Consider the following 20,617-nt stretch of genomic DNA (forward strand, 5'->3'; position numbering starts at 1 on the left):
CGCAAATGAATTCTAACGCTCTGCCACAAAAACACACAGGATTGGCCCATCGAATTTATCTGACTCTTTGCTCATCCAGCGAGAGTGGATCACAGTGTGTAGCATATGATGTTGTCTTCATAAACGATTGTCAGTAATGATTTTTATGTTAAAAAAGTTACTATACAAAATTCCAATTGACAACATAATTTTGCAAATAAAATTATAAGAGTCAGTTCTACTATCAAAGCTTTCCTTTTTTTAGAACCGTGGCCTAAAAATGATAATTCGTCTTATGATATCTGATAAATGAAATAAGTGGAGGCTTCCCGGAATAGACCTCTGTGAAAGGGAGCAATTAAGTGGCAATTTCTGGTTTGAGGTAATTAGCTAATGTTCTTGTGACATATGGCATATGATGATATACATAGTATGCTCAATTCAGCTTTTGATAACCAGCTATACTCAAGTCATTGCAAAAGGTACGAGTACGTTGTTGTATGAAATATTGAAACCGAGGTAAGAACATTCTACAACTTTCTAATTACCGACACTTGTGCCTATACAAGAATGTTGGCCTATTCTTTGGAAGAACAATGCATCGTTCATCACTTACAAGCTTTATGATAACCATAATCAACTAAAACAAAAAAGGCGATTTCGATTCAGTATATAAAGTCAACATAATCATCCATTGTATCATTTACTCATTTATATCAAATTCACATAAACCTAAGCGCTAGAAAATAACATAATACATTCAATAGAAATGGCATTATTGATAAGTCAACCCAGACGATGCATACTTACAAGGCATACTTACATGTATATGGATTAGATAAAAGAGAGAAAGTGGCAAAACGACATTTGATTGACCCAAATCCACAGTATATAGATTATGATATTGATCAACTGACCAAACTTGTGAATTGATACCCATTATCAATCCGTTATCTAAAACATATGAAAAATTAAGTATCCCATGTCAAGAGTTTTACTTAGGCTTAGATTTTATTTGTTTTTGTGATATTGTATATCCCGTGGCTTCGTAGTAGTATGACATTGTGATCTCTCTGAGGTGGTTAGTTAGATTTTAGTCCATTGCCTTTAAAATAAGAGATGCATGATAAGCTGCCCAACTTGTAGCTCAGAGGCGGTCTTATATCAATGTTACAAGAGTAACTGGCATACAAGGTGATTAATATGGTAATATAGCTGTCTGGACGTATATTTAGATTAATTGCAGAAATTGTAGTTAAACATGAGACGGAGTTAATTTCCACGTATTTCCTTTCCGATAACCTTTGTCCCATTGCTCGGGATTGAGTAGATGCATATTATTTATAGCATCATCATGCCTGCACTTACATGCATGTTCAGTTGCCGAAATTAAGGCAGTCATGCCATAATTTCGATATTGCCATTTCTTTCCGGTGGAAATTTGTGGAAATCTCGCCTACATTTCGGGCCAAATTAAGATAGAACATTATGCACTGTATAAGAATCAATCATGAGACCTCACTGACAACACATAAAAATATCAGAAACCAATGCATGTACTGTCATTACTGTCATTACTCATTGATGGACGAAAGCTTGATCTGATGCATAATTTGATACCTCTTCAGCCAGGCATCTTTTTACACTGGTAAGATTTGTAACAACCATTAAAGTAATGAGTTTTAGCTAAAGCTCATAAAACAGTTCATGAATTGCGTGTGCCATCGCAACGTTTTTTGATAATTTGATGCGTAATAAGGAGTCCGATTGCTCATTGAGATTTAGGCTAATTGTTTTCATTATTTCTGCCAATTTTCCTAGCAAACCGGTGAACAGATTTTCGTGTCTGAATTAGTCCATGCTGAGATATTCAAATCGCCTTTGGAGAACACATAAACAGTCATTAGAACCTGAACTCTTTCCAATATATCACACAATTGGACATAACGTTCGTCACGCTATGATAGTCGACCCCCTCTTTTCAATGGGGTCCTTCAATCGTACTATAATGGAGTGAATACAGAACCGTGCAAACAATATAACAATACCGATTTTAATATCTAGGCAGAATGGCCAGGGTTGTACAAATGTAGTACTACATAATATTCTCTAACTTGGAAGCCTTGGATATGTTTTTGAACGTTTTTATAAAGTTCTTTGGCCTACACTCTCAAGTGGAGGAAACTAAAGTATTATGGTTTAATTCCTTGTTTTGATAAGTTCAACTGGAAATAAAAAGAACTTGAGATTTTTACTGTGATTAGTTAGCAAATGTCTTGTAATCAGAAAGGAACACAGCACGGTGCACAGTTTGTTTGGATAAACAAGTTGTCAGATTTGGACTTGAAGGTAAAGCCGTTGGACTCACAGGACTATGCTTTTGCGGCAGGAAAGGTAAGCTTTTCATAATTTTCATATTCCCTCACCTCTATATATTCGCCTCTATCCTACTCCATATTGATCCAGTGTCATTTTTACAGTACTCACTTTTGTGATGTAACTTAAAATGCTGCCGTAAGGGGATCACGAGTGGTAAAAGCTCCTTAAAGAAACTTGCATTGATAAAAGCCAATTAAGCCTAATTTCATTATTCATTGCCTTGTCAAACTTAACCCCAGAGGATGTTTATCTCACCTGTGGAATAAAACATAATTTAAATGAGTCAGTCACTTCCTGGGCTACTCGAGGCACACCCAGCCATGATGACCGAGATCTTGAGTCTTCCTTGGAAAATTCAATCCAGTTCTCAAATAGGGGAATAGTGGGAAGTTGTTGACACACCTGAGTGGAAAGACTTTCGAGGAAGGGCCTACTCAGACCAACACTTTTGGATTATTATTTGATATATTACTCAGATATCAACCAAAAGCTTTGTGGCTCAGTTCAGGTCTGAACTAGCCAATATCAACTTAGAAAGGCTGGATTTATCACGTTTGCATGCAGTCTCTCTAATGCTCAAGTCCAACAAAACATCAGGTAAGGAGGTGATTTCAAATTCCTTTGGTAATCAGGAGGCAACAGCAAGGCTTGTCAGTGAGATGATCGCGTTGCCGTAGCAATCTGAATAACACGGTGTCCTACTTTTGTTGAATTGGTAAATTTGCATCGTCCATCCATAATAAGGTTGTCAATGATGTCCTCAACGTCTATTTATGTCAGAAGCTTCATTACAAACCCTGAATCAATAGAACATGAATTCAATATTCTTCACACGCCCATGTTTCGTATCTGATAATGCAACCTGTTCGTAAATGCTTTATTAATGACACACCCCAGTGATTGTAAGGTTAAATGGAAGAGGGTCCTTTGACATTATATTTCGAACCGGAGATACGAACCACTGATTGTGTTGCTTGCTCGACCATGTTTCCATCTATGAATCTTTGCTTTGGGGCTTGGAGATAATCAAAGTTCGTCAAGCATGATTTGCATCATGTATAGAGAAAATACACCGATGTGGTTTGTTCGGTTGATAGAAAAATGGCAAATTTCGTATAAACCGATTGTGTGCGCACTACAGAGCAACCCGGTGGTTTGATGATTTATCTCAATGTTTAGTGCATATGATTGAATTGTCCATGTTACCAGATTGACTCATTTTATTTTCGTAAATGTACCAATTAGCGTACGTTTCGTCCGTTTTTTCTTGTGATACAAAGATGTTTCGAGGCACTTTCCAGGGTTGGCAAACAACAATGTTGTGCAGTTGAAATGAAATAGATTTTAAAGTGTATTTTTAAAGTGTATTAAGTGGTGCTTCCTCTCATTCCTTAAAGTACATCGTTGCTCGAGAATCACCTTTGGCCCAAACAATTGTTGTATCAAGCAAAGCAGTGTATTTTTTCATTGAGAGAGATACCATGTTCTGTTTACCTGCCAATTCCGGTGGCTTATCATGTTTCACAAGCACCTGGATATGTTCTTCGTTACGATCATCATTTGCATTGTATTGTGTAGCCGACTGTGTGTACCTATTCTTGTTGTTGGCCTATAAAGGCTTCATTGGCTTAACATTGTCAATGATGTCAGTTAAGCCTGTATTTCGTTAGGCCTAATGTGTTTTGCCTGTCCGTTATTCCATCTTTGCTTGCTGAATGGATTTGCTTAGTCTTATTCCAAAGAGTTGACAAGACTTCAAGTCTGCAGTAATCAGGTTGTTTTTGTTAAATGATTTTTACAGGCTTGCACAATATCAATGAAAACCACATCAAGATAAAAAATGTTCTTTGTCAGTTGATGCCGACAATTCTGTGAATGAGAGTTAAAAAGTTGGAAAACAGCCATGATTGTGTTATTCTAGAACTTTGACCTTCTTGTTTTGAGGTTTGATTCTATGAATGGAGGTTAGGCAACCCCTTGTATCGTAGCTTGACATTGAGAATGAGGGCTTCAGCTAAATGTCTGACTTATAAAGCATCTGCCCCTCAAAGTGTGCGCAGTTCAACGCCTCCAAGACTCCAATCAGCAACCACACATGCAAACTAACTGAAGACTTACATGTACATCGAGTTACTATGGTATTATATAATTATCATAAAAATTCACGCTTGAAAAATACAGCCATGATACAAAGAAAGTAGTCTAGTTGCCTCAAGTTTCCTCTAATAATTAATGTTTGGGTAGTGAGGGTATAATGACTCTTAATGAATGCCATGAATTGCATTGTTTTTAGCACGTCAATTTCTTTTTAAATTAGTACGATTTGCATCTAGTTATTCAAGGAATGAATGTCTTGTAAATAAAGAGAATATGCAATTGCGACAACTATTGTTTAATAGTTCCAGCAACTTGCTATCCAAATGTTGGAGAAAATTTAGGCTCTAGTGGCGAATGTTGCATAAATTGATCAATACGTTTATTTGCCCTTGGCATTTTAGTCCTATGGATCCCCATGGAAGCTCTTCCGTGGAGGTCGATGTTATCAATACTTGCCCTGATAACCGTTTCATCAGACAATAGAACAATGGGGAGTTAGGCCTAGGTGGGAGCTGGCTGACAATAGGCCATATATTGGCCTAGGCCTGTATTCTGTTAACTGTGTGGTAAGGAGCAGTTATACTTAATACTGGGTGCAAACTAATTTTATGAAGATACTTTATAACCAATGTTAAATTGTTTGTCAAATGTCAGCATTTCTTTTGTTGTCAGTACGATCAGTAACGGTGCAGACTCGCAGTGACGAATTAATTAATCAATTACAGATAATTAGACAATTATGCTGTGATAACAAGTTTAAGAATAATCTTGAAATACGGCACTAAAGATACAAAAAATGATGTAATGGTTATGTCTGTTTAGGTTATTAAGTTCTTTATATAAGAGATGACCTTATGATGTTCGAATCTTATCTCGTTGTTGATGTTGTGTTTATTTCATTGTTCTTTTTGGCTTGTTTTCGGCTTGTTTTCAATTGTCTTCTCAGTTCTTCTCTCCTTGAAACATTAAAAACTGTCCAACCAACTTGCTCTTCTTGTTCTCTAAGGGAAGTCCAACCTGGACTCGTTCTGGATAGAAAGAACAGGAAGCTTTGCTACTACGATTTTTATTTTCATTTCATCACTACCACTGTTCCTCTCAATCCACATTTGGATGAGTGATGAAATTTTGTGTTTGGAGAAATTAGTTTTCTTGCGGTTGGAATTCTTTTATAGAATTTAAATGTGTTTTGCTTATATCAATGACTTCCTTAATCATGCACTGAATTTAAATTATGCAAAATAGAAGTATTCTTAGAGTTTCACTCCTCGATGTTATGATCTACATATCCTGGAACCCTGGTAATTTCTCTTCTGGAGAATCTCAACTATGATGATTGGTGATTTCGAAGCACACCTTCTCTTCCACCTGTAGTTTAATACCTGTGGGAAAATTTAAAGGATCAGTACACGAAATGTGCCAAATAACACATTGAGTTTAGTTTTCTGCAACACTTTCTAATATTTCTAAATTCAGTATGTGCTGCCACCTCAAGCACATGACTGTGGGACATGATGATGATGACGATGATAATGATGATGATGTTGAAGATTTAGTTAGGCAATGTTCGATGTTATAAAGTATATGGGTCAAACTATATAATACGAAATCCCTCACAAATTGTTCATGCTTTTTAAGCCTTTTGACTTTGGAGATACCCCCTGTTGCCAATCAAGGCATCAATGAATTCCTTAAGTACTGGCTGCGGGCTCATTCCAAGAAGGTATTCTTGTTCCTGGCTATCCCTTCACTGTTTATCATGTTATGGTGCTTACAAGCGTGGATGCTGGAGCGTTTCCAGAAACTTCTTAAGGATTGCTAAGTAGTGTCTGAAAGTGAAGGGTAAGTGTGTTTAGGAAATTTACTTTGCTAATGATACAATACGTCCCTTATAAATATCATCATCATCATTTACATCATAATCATCTCCATCATTATCTCCATTGTTAACAGCACTAAAAACTGTAAAATGTTCATGCCTTTAAGCGAAAATTTGTAACAAAAGCTAAGTAATTTGTGATTTTATTTTTGTGGAATAAGAAAGTGCTTTTATTAGTTTTTCCCAACAAAAAACCCTTTTTTCGCGATTTCTTTTTGAGGGAATCGTGATTACATGTATTTGCAAAATCCGCAAATAAAATGCCAGCAAAAATATTGCGGTTTTACCGTATTGTATTTTTATATCACAGGGCTTATTCTTCCCCTGCGTCTGATGTGTGTTCATCCCAGAAGTACACCTTTGACATGCGAAAATAACTAAATATTTTTGATTGGAATAACCGAAAGAAATTTTGTAATCGGCAAAAATAAAATCGTGATTTTTTTTTTTTGGGGGGGGAGGGGAAATTGGAGGCTTCATCTCAAAGTATATGTATTTACCATGCCAATCATTTCCAAGTAGCAAGAGCACCTGATTCTTGCAATGTTAACACATGGATTCAGAGCTGATCAGCAAGTCATATTTAATAAGCATTGAAGGGTCTATCCAAACACTCAGGTGTATGATGATCTATATTAAGAGCTGCAGGCATATGCTTCCCCTTAAGTGAACCTCGTATCGTTAGTGAGGCCTACATGTACCATCCTTTGGCTTCTTTCAGAATATTAATAACGTGTTCTCATGAAAGGTAGGCCTATAGTTTTTTGACCAGGTCAGCTTAATATCCAGCTGGCTCGAGTTCGGCTTTGTCGAACGATCTTGGAACTTGGGACAACTCCGGTAGGTAACGAGATGACAGCAGACTTTTGAACACCACACTAACATTTGTGATAGGTTATTGGTGTTAGAGTGCCTCCCGGTTTCTTTCGAATGAAAGCTTGACCTGTTACTTGTACTCAACACTCCTCCACTCGTGTCCGACTCATCTGTCAGAAGAGGGGAATTGGAGTCCCATCGCCAGACTGTTCCTCAAAAATCATGGCGACAGGATGATACAAGGGCCTGGCATTACTGAGTAACGATCTGCACCAAATTATTTTTTGGAAAATAATTTGCCTATACCATTTCGGATTTATAATTCATGCGTATAATGGTATTTTTGCAAAACTTTCTCTCGACTTAAGTCTTATAAATTCCACATGTTGGGTCCCTAAAGGCCAATGTCTGCCACCAATGTATGGCCTTTTCGTCAATCAACCTTTCGAGTTTCACCGATCTACCATGCTTTATCAATTTCAAAACAAATGTTCACCATGATCAAGGCGAAACATGACTTCATGACTATCATACATCTTGGTGTCACCAACCCATTATTTTTAAGAATATGGAACATTTCGATAGTCTACAGTTTCTTGATGATTCAGAAATTGTCTCAGATCAGTGAAACTAAAGTAATTATGTTGACTTGACTCTCCCTGGTGGTGTTTTGCTGACGCATAATATTTCCAGACATGAGGTCTAAACAACTAATAAATTAGCTTAATGCATTCCTGGCAATTTCAAACAATTTTTTGATGTTGTGGATGGATCAATATGTATCATGTCTCGCTGTGTTGTTTGTCAACCGGATTAGCAAATCCATGCAAAATGTAGCACCTTCGGGCATACTCATTAATGCTGGTGAGTGTTGAGTGTTGAGCTACACCCGGCCCTTGAGAATCAACTCCCCTGCTTGCCAGGTCTCAGGCGGCTCTCAACTTGGCGAACTGGCCCGTCCTAGGATATGGGAGCAACTTTTTTCAATGATGTTGGAAAAACAGTGTTGTTGGAGTCTTCCTGCGAAATTACACTCTGTTCGTACTGCTAGTGCTAGGGACTTGAAAGTGTAGGGTCCTCATAAGAGACATTTAGGTAAGTCGAGGAAGTAAAACAAATCTGTTCCAATTGACTGAAAGAAATATAACCACCAGAGCTAAAAAAATAAGATTTTGATCTTTACATGATGACGGCTCATTGCACGCCCCATGCAATGTCCTATAAAGGCCTGATCAAAAGATAAACAAAGTCAAATAACTCTGTGATTTAAGTGAGACTAAAATGTTCTGAAAGTTGTTGCTGTTTTGTACCATTAGGCATTATTCTTAAAGGTGTTCTGTTGTTTTATGAATCATTTTGTGGTGAGGGACCCTTTGTCCCGTGAAACCCTTTGGTGGACATTAATTTTGTTTGTCACTTTGGATATTTAAGAACAATTTCCTGTTTTTTATTGATTTGTGCGAAAACGTACGGGCTGCTTGGACTCTTAAGTTAGTTCCACCAATATCAGATTGGATTCATAGTTAACACTAAGGATCCTAAAGGGTAAGTCTTTTTTACGGGTATTTCTAGATGTTACAGTTTTGAAGATAGCTTTGGTGCCACATTTATCTTTCTGTCTATCGTGCCCACCAATTTAACAGATAAAGAAGCCAAGACACAGACAATAATTTAGCCAAGTTTAGATTCGGATTTCCTACACTCGACCTGGTACCTTGGAGTTCCTTGAAATGTATAAATGCAGCTTCCCTTGTGAGTCATGCAAGTATGTTTGTAGTGAAATACCTCTATCCCTACCGTGTTTCCTTCAGTAAATAACGGTATACCTATTCCAGCAACCTGAAGTCTGATGTTAGCTCTAAAAACAAGCCAGCATTTGGACAGCAATCCAATGTACTTTTGCCGACCAGCTATAAAATGCCCGAAAACGATGGATTGAAATCACTGAACCTGTGATCATGATCATGCAACAAAAAATTGCTTGTTGGCGGGATAAGAATCGGTACTTGCAGAAGACAGGAGGTCTCTTCGTCAGACGTCGAAAATAGGGTGATTTGATTAGTTGTTGCTCTCTTACTTTAGCCTAGCAAAATGGACTCTGGAACGAAACCAGCTGGATCCATTCAAGCTAGCTTGATCTCATTTATTCTTTCAGAAAGATTCTCGCCCACAAGTGCTGATGTGAGTAGGGTCTGCGGGTGTGGGTGTATGGTCATTTATTTTTTCAACCACCCTGTATAAGTCGAATCTGAAATCGGATCCACTTTAGATGTAGATCTGGATTGAGTTCACATTATGTAACATAAATATAAGAAGATCCACACAGTCTAACACTTCATGCACTTCTTTATCTTAGCATGACCCTCTGAACTCTAGCTAATTGTAGCACACTTAAAAAAATGCGAACTAAATTAACAAAGAACTCCAGGATATGTCTCCTCACAGACTATTCAAAAGGAAGAATGACCTCAAAAATATCGCTTTGGTGTTAAGTAATAGATCCAATTTCAAATAAATATAGATTTAATGTCAATTAATTTATGAGTTTATCCAAAGGTTAATAGAATGTTTCTTTGGTGGCAGAGGTTTTCCTCGATTGCAATCTGAACTTGGTTGGAAACTTGGTCAAGGCAAAAGTTCATTGTGGAAAGTGAACGCTGTGACTACAGTTGCTGGTTGAATCCCTCTCATTGGTTTCAGTGTCAACCAATTTTTCTCTCCCCATGTTAATAGTAGGTGATACATGTAGCATAAAATTGTACGAACCTTTCCTCATGAAGCTTCAGTGAATGAAAACCCTGACCTATGAATTACGATTGCTGGTACAAGTTGCTTATAAAGGCTGCTTTGACGCCATCAGAGAAACTTATGCCATTTTGGGCTTTGAAATTTCCGTCATTGACCCACATTGACCCTCAATTTGTTGTCGGCAAAGTTTGGTGATTCGACAACGACGTGGCACACCTTGTCGGCAATGTCAAGGTGTTTCTTTAGGAGATATGTTCATGTCTTGATAGAAGTATCTTTTAATCTTTAGAACCCTGATGCCACTTTGATAGGTGAAACTTAGTCAGAAGTATTGCGTACTCTGTCAGCGTAAACTAAATTATTTTTGGGTTGCATCCAACAGAGTTATTATTACCCTACATAACTGAGTCCGGAGGTCGAGGTTTAACTATTCACAACTCGTGTATCATTGTAGAGTACATTCTAATTATTGCCCTGTCAAATTATTTCATTGCAATTTGTGTACAGAACAGATGAACTCAGAGTCTGTTGAAATGTCAAATTGAGTATGTTTCGTATTCGATAGTAGCCATCAACGGCTACGTGTAGATTTTGGATACCGGAAGTTGATAACGCAATTTGGTGCTGACTAATGCAACTATCACCCATGACAGAATGAAGGTTAGAACAGGCATGGGAAAGCTGAATTTATTCCAAGCTGTTACAATTACTTTTCAATCAACCTTAACCTCAAGCCTCATAAAACAACCTTTTTTGCTAATGAACAAAATGCTCAGAAAAAGCAAATCCTAATGTAAACCAATAACTCTCAGTTTCAAATAAATTGTAATTCTTTTCCAACCTGCAGTAAGGCACGAAGACATGCAGCAGTTGCTCAGTGGAAATTCTGACTCGAATTATTAAAATGTGCCATACGGATATTACATGACTGCACCGCTAACTAGGGGAGTCTGCCTTCAGGAGGAACATCTGTCGTGTTCGGTGCAGGAGGTCCTCTATAGCCCCAAAACCAACGGTATTGGCCATTGGCATTATAAGAGGAATGAGAGTTGCTGTGCTCGATGAAATTGGTTTTGGAAAAAGCAGTTTATAAATCACCCATCAGCTACACAAATAGTTTTACCAACACATCTTTGGTTCTACCGATTTGAAGTCTGAACACATTACGTATGGTATTGTTTCACAATGTTCCATCGCGATCGGGTATTACTCTGCCCTGGGCATTGTATACCCCATGCATATTTGCATGAGAAGAAACAACAGGATCTCGCCATTGTCAAATGGGTGGGAGTGTGGTTAAGACTATTCTTGTCTCATGCCAAACCATACCAAATAGTACTCCAACTTACCGGTCCCCATGCATAGAATGATGTTCAATCATTAAGATTTACCGGAGCATCATTAAGATTCACCGGAGCAATTCAAAATGTTCAATATATCACTAAGATTTCGTAGGACGAAATCCAACATATCACCTAAATTCAACGACACATCATAGTCATCATAGGCACGACAGGCGTAAAACCATGCATGCACAAGAACGTCGGACAGAAATATCACACAGAATTCGGAAATTCATGTGATGCACACCTGTACACAGGAGGCATACCACGTACACAGGAGCGACCACACAAATCATTTGTTCCTCTTCCCTTTAGTCAGGAACTAATATTGAATGCACGCATTTATACATTGTACGTTACATCATCGCCCACGGTGTATGCAAATCGGGTTATGGTGGCTACACATGCTGAATTCATTGAAATGTGACAGTGGTCATGAGGGCAGTTATTGAGGTATTGCCCGAGCGATTCTAATGCCTTTGTGTTGACAGTTAAGTAACCATGGCTTTAATCCGTACATGCAATGATTATGTTCGAGCCATTGTAATGAGCTGGGACTGCGTTTTATTCAGAATGCTCGTAATATCTGATGTAATAGAGCGTCCCTCCTCCCGTATCATAACATAGATTTGTTATTTAATCAGTCAACCAATAAGACGCAAGTGAACGATTGCTTTTTAAGAGCACCTAACACAGCTGCCCAGATTTGGGAAAAAAGCAGCATTTTCTCATAGTATGACCCTGCAACAGCAGCCAAAGGCCCTGTCACCAAAGGGTTTGCAGCATGTAGCTCCAAGTCCCTCGCTTGGCTATATTTCTCACTCTTTTATTCGTGATGGCTGTCTACTTTGCAGATGGTCCTATCCCGATGAACTATTGCTGTGAGAAAAATGAAAAGTAATAGGTCCCACTTTCATATACGATGCAGCTAGCCTCACATAAAATACATCATTTAGACTGATGTGGGACCAAACATTGTTTTGCTGCATTTACATTTGTGGTGGTTTTTAAGTGGCCATGAAAGGGGTAATCATCTCATCATTTATATTTGTAACTTGGTGCAGTGATGGTTATTGGTATTATACTATTGGATAACGTCATCTCGTTGTGAATACATCATTTCAGTTGTCTTTTGATTAATCTCGAAATATTTAGCTTTCCTGGTAATGATTCCAAAAAGCTATCTGTTAAGGCTAACAGGCCCTTGTGATTGGAATAATATGGTGAGGTGTGCTATTCGAGCTTACAAATTTTTATGGAGCAATTTCTATGTCAACTGTGCCACCACATCCGTCCAGGCGTTCAGGTTCTGTGCTGGCTGTGTCAGCACCTCTCTTGCGACTCCAGCACTCCCTGCATCACAGGATACAACATCCATTCAATATGTCCGGAATCGTCCCCTTTGCCGTTTGCCTCAAGGATCCTCCGGTGCTTCTGCATCACTCAGTGCAGGAATTCGATTCATGTTTAACGTAACAGCAATAGTCGAGGAGCGTTTATACGTTTTTATTTGTCTTGTCCTCTTTCTAGGTGTACAAGGGAGAAGAAAAAATATTACGTTCTGTAGGCATTTCTTCGATCTACCTGCTTACTAATAGATTATCATCAATCTTGCCAACAAATTGAATACACATGTCTGACTCCCCCGTAGCTTTCAGAGAAAAAAGAAACCTCAGTCTGCGGCTCAATTTTGCCAATAAATATTTCTTGAAATGGCACCTTGACGTGGAAGTTTTATCAGCCTCTCTGAAAGCAAGGTGAGGCGGAGTTTAAGTCAATTTCATCGCAGGCTGTATTCAACATGATTATATGCATTAAAAGTACTGTAAATTTCAGTCAACTTGAAAACATACCAATTAAAATGAGAGAAGGAATTGGGATTGCTTTTAGTTCAACTGGACCTCGGTAGGCCATATACTACTAGTATCCAGTACTCAGTACAGCTTGTTTAAGTCAATTCAAGATGAAATGCACTGATACGTACATTTGCGTACATTTGCTGGAAATGTCGTTCTGAACCTGAACCATTGCCAATCTATAGTAGTAATGTCGGCAGTAACACAAAGCGGCCATTAGCGTATCTTAATTTGTAGCAACTATCGACTCAGACGTTCACCTTGTTAACGATAATATCTTATGTTTTTTTCCACGTGTTGCGGTTACCAGTGGAAATACCACTGAGTCAACTTCAGGTAGTGTTTGGGAGTTCAGTTGTGTTTGATGACATTTGATCACCTGTGGGTTCAAACGGCATTGGCAAACAGTCACCATCAGTTTCAGTCAAAAGCATTAAATCTGAGGTTAAGTTTCAAATCATGGACAGTCCCTCACGTTTTAGACACTTGATGCACGGAGAGGGTAACAGTCGATAAACATAGATTGTGACCTCGAAATCTCAATAATCTAGTTAGTACTGTCTTCCAGTGCCTATGGCGTCCCAAGAGAGAAGGTCTAGAAACTAGCTTGATTCATTAACACAGGAAGAATTTCTAACTTACGCCATTTAGCTACCAGCATCTGGTTAAATTCAGTTTGTAGCGGTTTATCAAAGATGTGCAATGTGAATGAATCTTCATTACACCTTGATTGTATTGCTTAGCCTAATGCTTTGAAAGTGAATTGAGGAATTCGAGTTAAAATTAAGTTCATGTCTGAGAAGCTGCCAACTGTCTGCTTGAAGTATGTGAAAGAAAACGTTTAACGACTATTCTTTAGTGTGGCGAGAGAACTCCATTTATTGCTGCAGCAAAGCACAAAAACTTCGCCTGAACCGTTTGCACAACTTCCAAGTTGGCAGCGGCGGATTTGAATTATTTTAACAAAAATACCAATGCCTGGTATCATTTCCTATACATCAATCTTAATCTAGTCAATAGCCGATCACAGCTTTACTCATAGGTGGGTTAATGACCGCATCTCTGCATCGTGTTGCTTTACATGAAGGATGTTCAAATGATACCGACTACTACCGGCAGCATGATTGATAAAGCAAGTTGAAGATAATTCGAAGCGGTGAAAATTCCTTGAATTTCTTTCCGGGTTTTCAAACCCAGCTTCTGAGCATGAAGATAATGCAGGTATACAATCATGCAAATAGAGGTATGCATCTTCAAATCCATCGGTGAAGCTTTAGAGGATGCCAAGATTTGACCAGCACACAGAAACATAATGGTGAATTTTTGTATAGGGCCTACCGGTAATGCTTCTTTCCTGACCAAGTTCTGTCTCAGAGTTCTGTACCACACTCACCTTAGCTCAACCTGTGAGTTACTACATGTAAGCAGCGAACAGATCAGCATTCGAACCTTGTATCCAAATGCTCCACGTTAAAGAGAAAAGATAATACTTTTTACACACGTATTGAAAATGATATATTATGCGGGTCAGTAATGTTTCTTTACACAAAACTTATTTATTCATATACATGTACAGTAAAACTTAGATGGGAAGCGACAAGCACTTGCTGCACCACTGATCAGAAAGTGGTTGCAATTCGTATTTGGGCTTATTTAACCACCACCACAAACTCATCTTTCGCATTGTAATATAATTCCAATTGTGCAGGCGTCATTGTTATCGTTATTGTCTGTGATAATCTGCCCATTGTCGACACATTTTATCCTATCAAAATGCATTCAAATGCACTTGATAGTTGTGGACACCCCTGTGGGTAGGAAAACTGTATGATATTACAGCCTCTTGTCGGAAGCTCTAAGTCAACAAACTTGTCATTGTTATACTAATAGCCACAAGCTAATTTCTTGTAAGAGCTACTGGGTATGGAATGTCCAATGTTAGTTCTTCCTGTCTGGCTGACTCAGGGGCGTGTTCGCCCCTTGAATAAATATCATCCGAAAGGGGTATTCCGTGAATCAGAGTGTACGTGGTAACATAGGAGGAATCGTCTCGGATTGACTTGTACAGTCCTTTGGAGTGTTCTTCTTCCTGGTTCACGAAACTCATGAGCTAATTGTGTTCAATTTCGTGATAACTTAAACAAAAATCAATTATGAAAGTGGATCACGTCTTACTTACAGGATTGGACTAGTTCTGTACTGACAATTAAGTGTCTCGATAAAGATTGTGACTTTGTGTCCAATTCGGTGATCTTAAATTGTGTTCTCTCTACTTCATGACTGATTGTGAGACCTACATGCAGCTGGAGAAATACTGGTAAGTTAATCAATCCTCAGTTTAGAGAGTATATTTCAAGGTTTACAATCATGGAACTATATGTATGAAGAACAATCGATTTGGAAAAATAGTGGGTCAGCTTGAAGTTACATTCTTTATAGGGGTACTGCAAGTCGACCAGATAAAAAGGTCAATGTCTTTTCGAAGTGTTTGTATGGTACACATAAGGCACGTTCATGCTTGTATGACGAACTTTTTTATCCAGAGGTCAACCTTGTTCACTAAGTCCATTGTAATTGATAATAACCACCAATTGTGTTCCCTATCTTCAGTCAATTTTATCTCCCGGCCTTACTCTGACAACAAGATACGTTCTTGTTCAGCCCAAACAGCCCTTTAATGAATTCATTTTACCTCAAAGAGGAATCTTACCATGGGCAATGTATCCCAACTACTGTACGAGTACAATTTCTGTCATTCTCCCTGGTCTCACCTACGAAAGTGATACATGCATGACTCGCATCGGATTACCCAAATCGGTGACTCAAGTATTATCAGAATATGAACTGTTGAGGACATTTGGTAGACTCACCAGTGATGATGTTTGACTGATATCATTTGCCAGAAGAAATTACAGACCGACTTGATATTCTACCTTGGTGCTTCTTACTAAATGTGTCGATTTAATGCATTAGTCACTTGGCTATTTTTCCCAGGCCATCACAACAGTGTAATAACTCCTGATCTTTGGTGATAGAAAGTAATCGACCCTTACTCGATAATATCACGCCTTAGTCACACAGCATATCATAAAAGACATTGATGATGCTAGTCGGCAATCACGGAACAAGGCTTCTTGATCCTGCCGTTGATTGCAAGGGATGCGAACTTCTATGAGTACGTGTTACAGTGAGACCTTAACCTAATCGCAATGTACAAGCCGATGTGTCCAATACAAGTTGTCATTTAGCATGTTGCTAGAATTCATCATGACGACCATAATTACCACTCTCCGGTGGTATATAATGAGTCATCCTTTCAGTTTTATTTTTCATCAACTTTAAACCCTTGATACATTGGGAGACAAACATTTATGGGACACCATTTATATTTGTGATGTTGCTCTCTGTTATATGGTGGGAACTAGACGTACAGTCACTGAGTATACTCAATCAAACGTGATGTAAAACATATGTACTTGGTGTCAAATGACCCAATATCATTTGCTAACGATGCATTATTCATATTCTCTCAAGAGGCATTCTGCTATTGATTTCTACATGTTTGCTGGTGAGAGGAATGAATATACCAAATTGGTGTTCATGTGAAATATTATCATTTAGAGCAGAGGAGGGGGCCTCTCTAACGATTTTTTTGCCAAGTCTTTTCTTTTGCTCGCTTTAAACTATGATAACTAAAGATAGTCGACTGTTGAATTTTTTCAATTTTCAAAATGCATGTACAAATTTAAATCATACAATACATCGCTCATACTGACATAGTGCCGTAACATTCTCAACATTTCTTCTCAGCTTTTTGTACTGATTATACTCACTTTTAAGATAAATGATGTCAGTCCGTAGTTTGATCTCACACAACCGATTGCGAGAATGGCAATTATCATATACCAAAGCATACCATTTTTGTTATCTTCACACAGTGGACCCAGTATATTTGGTATTCTCTTTGTGCGAACTGTTTGTCTTCATGAGCTGAGTTTGCAGTTGGGTAATCACTGGTGGCAAATCACTGTTATTCTATGATGTATTATAGATGACCTGCTATTCTTGGTCATTATTGTGTTTTTTCCTCCAATAGTTCGTGCTTTGCTAATGAGGCAGTCGTTGATTTATCGCTGGGTGTCTGTCTTCGAGTATCAGACAAAAAGGGTGCTCTGCAACATAGTATCAGACAAAAAGGGTGCTCTGCAACATTTGTGTGCTAATACCATGAGCATACTGCGTTGATCGGCGCTTTGGCCCTATGCTATTATCAGAATATCTCTGGTCTTTCTGATTTTAGGTGACGACTAGACTGCTACTGTTATGAATAGGTCAACTGCCATGAATAACAGAACATATCTCCATAACTATACATTTTTTGAGGTTTATTTTGTTCTTAACAGTATTAAATGGTCTGGCAGTCGTTCCTCTTTAGGTGGATTCCTTAACCTTCAACCAACCGTCCGCCTCCATCTTACCACTTACTTTTACTTTCTGAGCTATATATTTCAGCTGAGCGCTAGGCCTTGCAGCCTCTTGTTATCGGTAATGGTTAAAACGTTTGTCATTTCTTCTACTTCCAGATGCTGATTTAGAGGCAAAGAAGTCACAACGAAGAAAAAAAGAACATTTTTCTGAGTTTTTTAATTGGTTATTGATCATATTTTACGGATAAAACGATAGACCTGAGGAACTATCAGCATTTTAGCAGTATACGATTAGTCTATTCTGAGAAAATTAATATTGATATTGTGCGCGTGCATAAGTGTATGGGCGAATATTGTCCTTATCTAAGCCAGTGACAGATATATAATGCATAGATTGTATGTCAATACAGAACGCTAGGTTAATATCCAACCTTGATATCAACATTGCAATATCGTTAGATGCCGATCAATCTGCTCGTATATAAACGTGAAGTTTTGTATCACTTGGAGTCAACTTTGATACAGGTTTGACTTTGATATATTGTTTCAGGATTACTTCGGATTCACCCATATCCCTGAGTTATTCTTCTTTGGTTTAACTCAAGATTACTGCAATACCTGAAGACCTTTTTATACGAGGCTGATGTTTACCTACCTTTGCCTCGTGAAGTATACTACTACTAGCATGCTAGTATGAAGCTAGTAAGCATAGCTAGCTGCTAAACTGGCCTACTACTCACTTACATCGGACTAGATGTACAACTACGTGTTTTAAACCTTATCGTATGTTGCACGACTTGTACTTGTCGGATACTTGAGAATTCGATTTTAGGAGGAAATTGGTCATTTCACTACTTGAGACTGCATATTGGATATTCATTGCATATTTCGACGCACGTCTCGGCAGTTTGTAGAGTTTCATCTTGATATGTATCATTCGAATAGTGCAAAACAGGAATAATATTTCTAGACATTCGAAAATTGGACCATTTCCTCAAGGCTAATCGATAGTGAGGGCGTGGATGAAAAATTCATACTAAGAAGCAATTCTACCCAGGATTCAAAGGAATATATTTCAGAGGAGAAATCCCTGGGAGCGTTTACTACTGGGCCAGAAGTGGGAGTTTACTTATCGATTACTGGAAGCCGTATTGAGTCATTTAGGAGTTAGGGATACCTCGAACCTTACCATGGAGTATTCTCTGAGGTAGCATTTGGAGGATTCAGACCAACTTTCTACCGACAACACATTCCATAAGAATCAACTATGCATTCAAAACGGAGAGATGTTCTCTGGAACTTAGAGGTCATGACGTTGACCCTCCTGAGTCTGGTTGCCAGTTCATTGCTGACGGACCCAGTGTTGAAACTTCCATTCCAAAGTAAGTCATCCATTTCAGGTTAATTGCAATAGGGTTTTCGTCTTTAGTGCTGAGTAAATTTGCGTTCAACAACAAAAGTAGAAATTTTAGCAATTAGCACAGGAAGCTGTACGAACTTGTCTTCATCACTCGGCATTGGCTCTGAAGCCCAAACAACGTAATTTGGGTAACTTCACATCAGTATTTGCGTAAGCTTTCAAGGTACATGTATTACCTCACGAACTCAAAATGCTGCAGATAAGTCTTTGGGAACAGATTGCTAGAGGACACTGTCCCTTTAAATCCATTTCCAGCAAGTACTGCAGGATTTTCTGCATGAAATGAGCTGTCAGTCATGTTATGAAAAGGCAGGCATCCATCTCTAGAAATAGGTGGTCAAATAAATTCCAGCGTTGGTGCCTTACCTGAATTACCAAAGAATGTTGTTTTAACACCTAGGGCGTGCAACCCCTGGGCTAAAAATAGGATGCCTGGACCTCTGGTATCTTGTCCAGTCTGCTGCAAGTGTCAGGTAGATTTCTGGTCCGACATGGATTCGGACGTACTTAGAAAACTTCCTTTCTAAGAGGTCACAGGTCAGACCAGTCGCTTTTTGGTCTCTTCCAGCGTGTGAAAGAAAGACTTCTCAACCTAAAACATTCTACTGAACCTGCCATGCATTCTGTAGCAACGTACATAAGCCACAAAATGTAACCAATGAATGTGTAGTGGGATCGAACTCAGGTATGGGGCCGCCTTCTAGGCAGCTTGTTAACCAGATTCTCGTTAATAAGATCCGCTCTACCTGGATATCCTCTTGGTTCTGAAACACAGATGAAAAATAACAAGTTGAATAAAAAACCTATAGACTTGTTGCCGAGATTTTATCGATTATCTGGGCTGATGTGATGGTATGATGCTGGATGCCTTTTTTCTTATCTGCAAGCAATTTCTAAGGAATAAGATTCTTCTAGATGAGTGTCTGTTGGTCTTAGAACCTTTTTTGACTTGCAGCATCGTATCTTTACAGTGACTTGCCTGTAATATTGCTGCCATCCTTTGCGTTGTTCCTCAATTAGTTAGATTCAAAACATGATGTTCAAGATATATTTTGATATCATATAATAAAATCCATGCCCAGCTGCATAATCATGATCCAAGTAAGATTCAGCTCCAATGGTTTTGCTACACTTGCCTAAACCACAACCTCTGCTTTGCCCAGGTGCAAATTTAAGGCTGTTTACTTGTGGTCAAATTCTTTATTTGAGGCATTCCTCGTTATTTATCCGATGGAACTTGAGATGAACAATTGTTTGGGGGGGGGGGGATTTGCGATGTGAGACTCAGATTTGGAGAAATTGGTAATCTTGATTTTTTTTCTAAATTTCATTTTTCGGTTCTTTAGACTTAAAAAGAAGTCGCTTTTGAACCTGACTACTTTCACTCCTAGAATATGTCGGGTTCTGCCGCGCTTGAGAATGAATTGCCAGGAGCTCTTTCTTCGGGGTAGGACAGGGGCAGCGGAATGCCATTTTTTGCCTCAAGGCTAAATGATGTGTATTGTGGGCTTTGCACCTCATCCTACTCCTGCAACCTGCACAAGTCTTAAGATGGCAAACTAATGGTAGCCTGGATAACCTTTAAGATTTTGATATCTACACAATTCATGTCTCTTTTTACCTGTTGAAAGTGTACAATTATCTTTTTAGGTCATATTCCAGCTACTGGTGAC

General features: G+C 38.5%; 1 protein-coding gene across 4 annotated transcripts in view; it reads left to right on the plus strand.

Moving 5' to 3' along the window:
• The window catches only part of LOC135483184 (semaphorin-2A-like), a 35,038-nt gene that overhangs the window by 2,856 nt on the left and 11,565 nt on the right, over positions 1 to 20,617 (plus strand). For 2 of the 4 annotated variants that reach the window (XM_064763828.1, XM_064763827.1), the window contains one exon: positions 17,681 to 18,906. In XM_064763828.1, coding sequence (XP_064619898.1) covers positions 18,792 to 18,906 — 115 coding nt within the window. In that variant the 5' untranslated portion in view covers positions 17,681 to 18,791. Of the gene's footprint in view, positions 1 to 2,095; positions 2,374 to 2,869; positions 2,956 to 17,680; positions 18,907 to 20,617 lie in introns of those variants that run through there. The other 2 variants (XM_064763829.1, XM_064763830.1) reach the window with 2 other exon arrangements.

This window comes from Lineus longissimus, chromosome 2 (assembly GCF_910592395.1).
Source record: "Lineus longissimus chromosome 2, tnLinLong1.2, whole genome shotgun sequence".
Classification (NCBI taxonomy): domain Eukaryota; kingdom Metazoa; phylum Nemertea; class Pilidiophora; order Heteronemertea; family Lineidae; genus Lineus; species Lineus longissimus.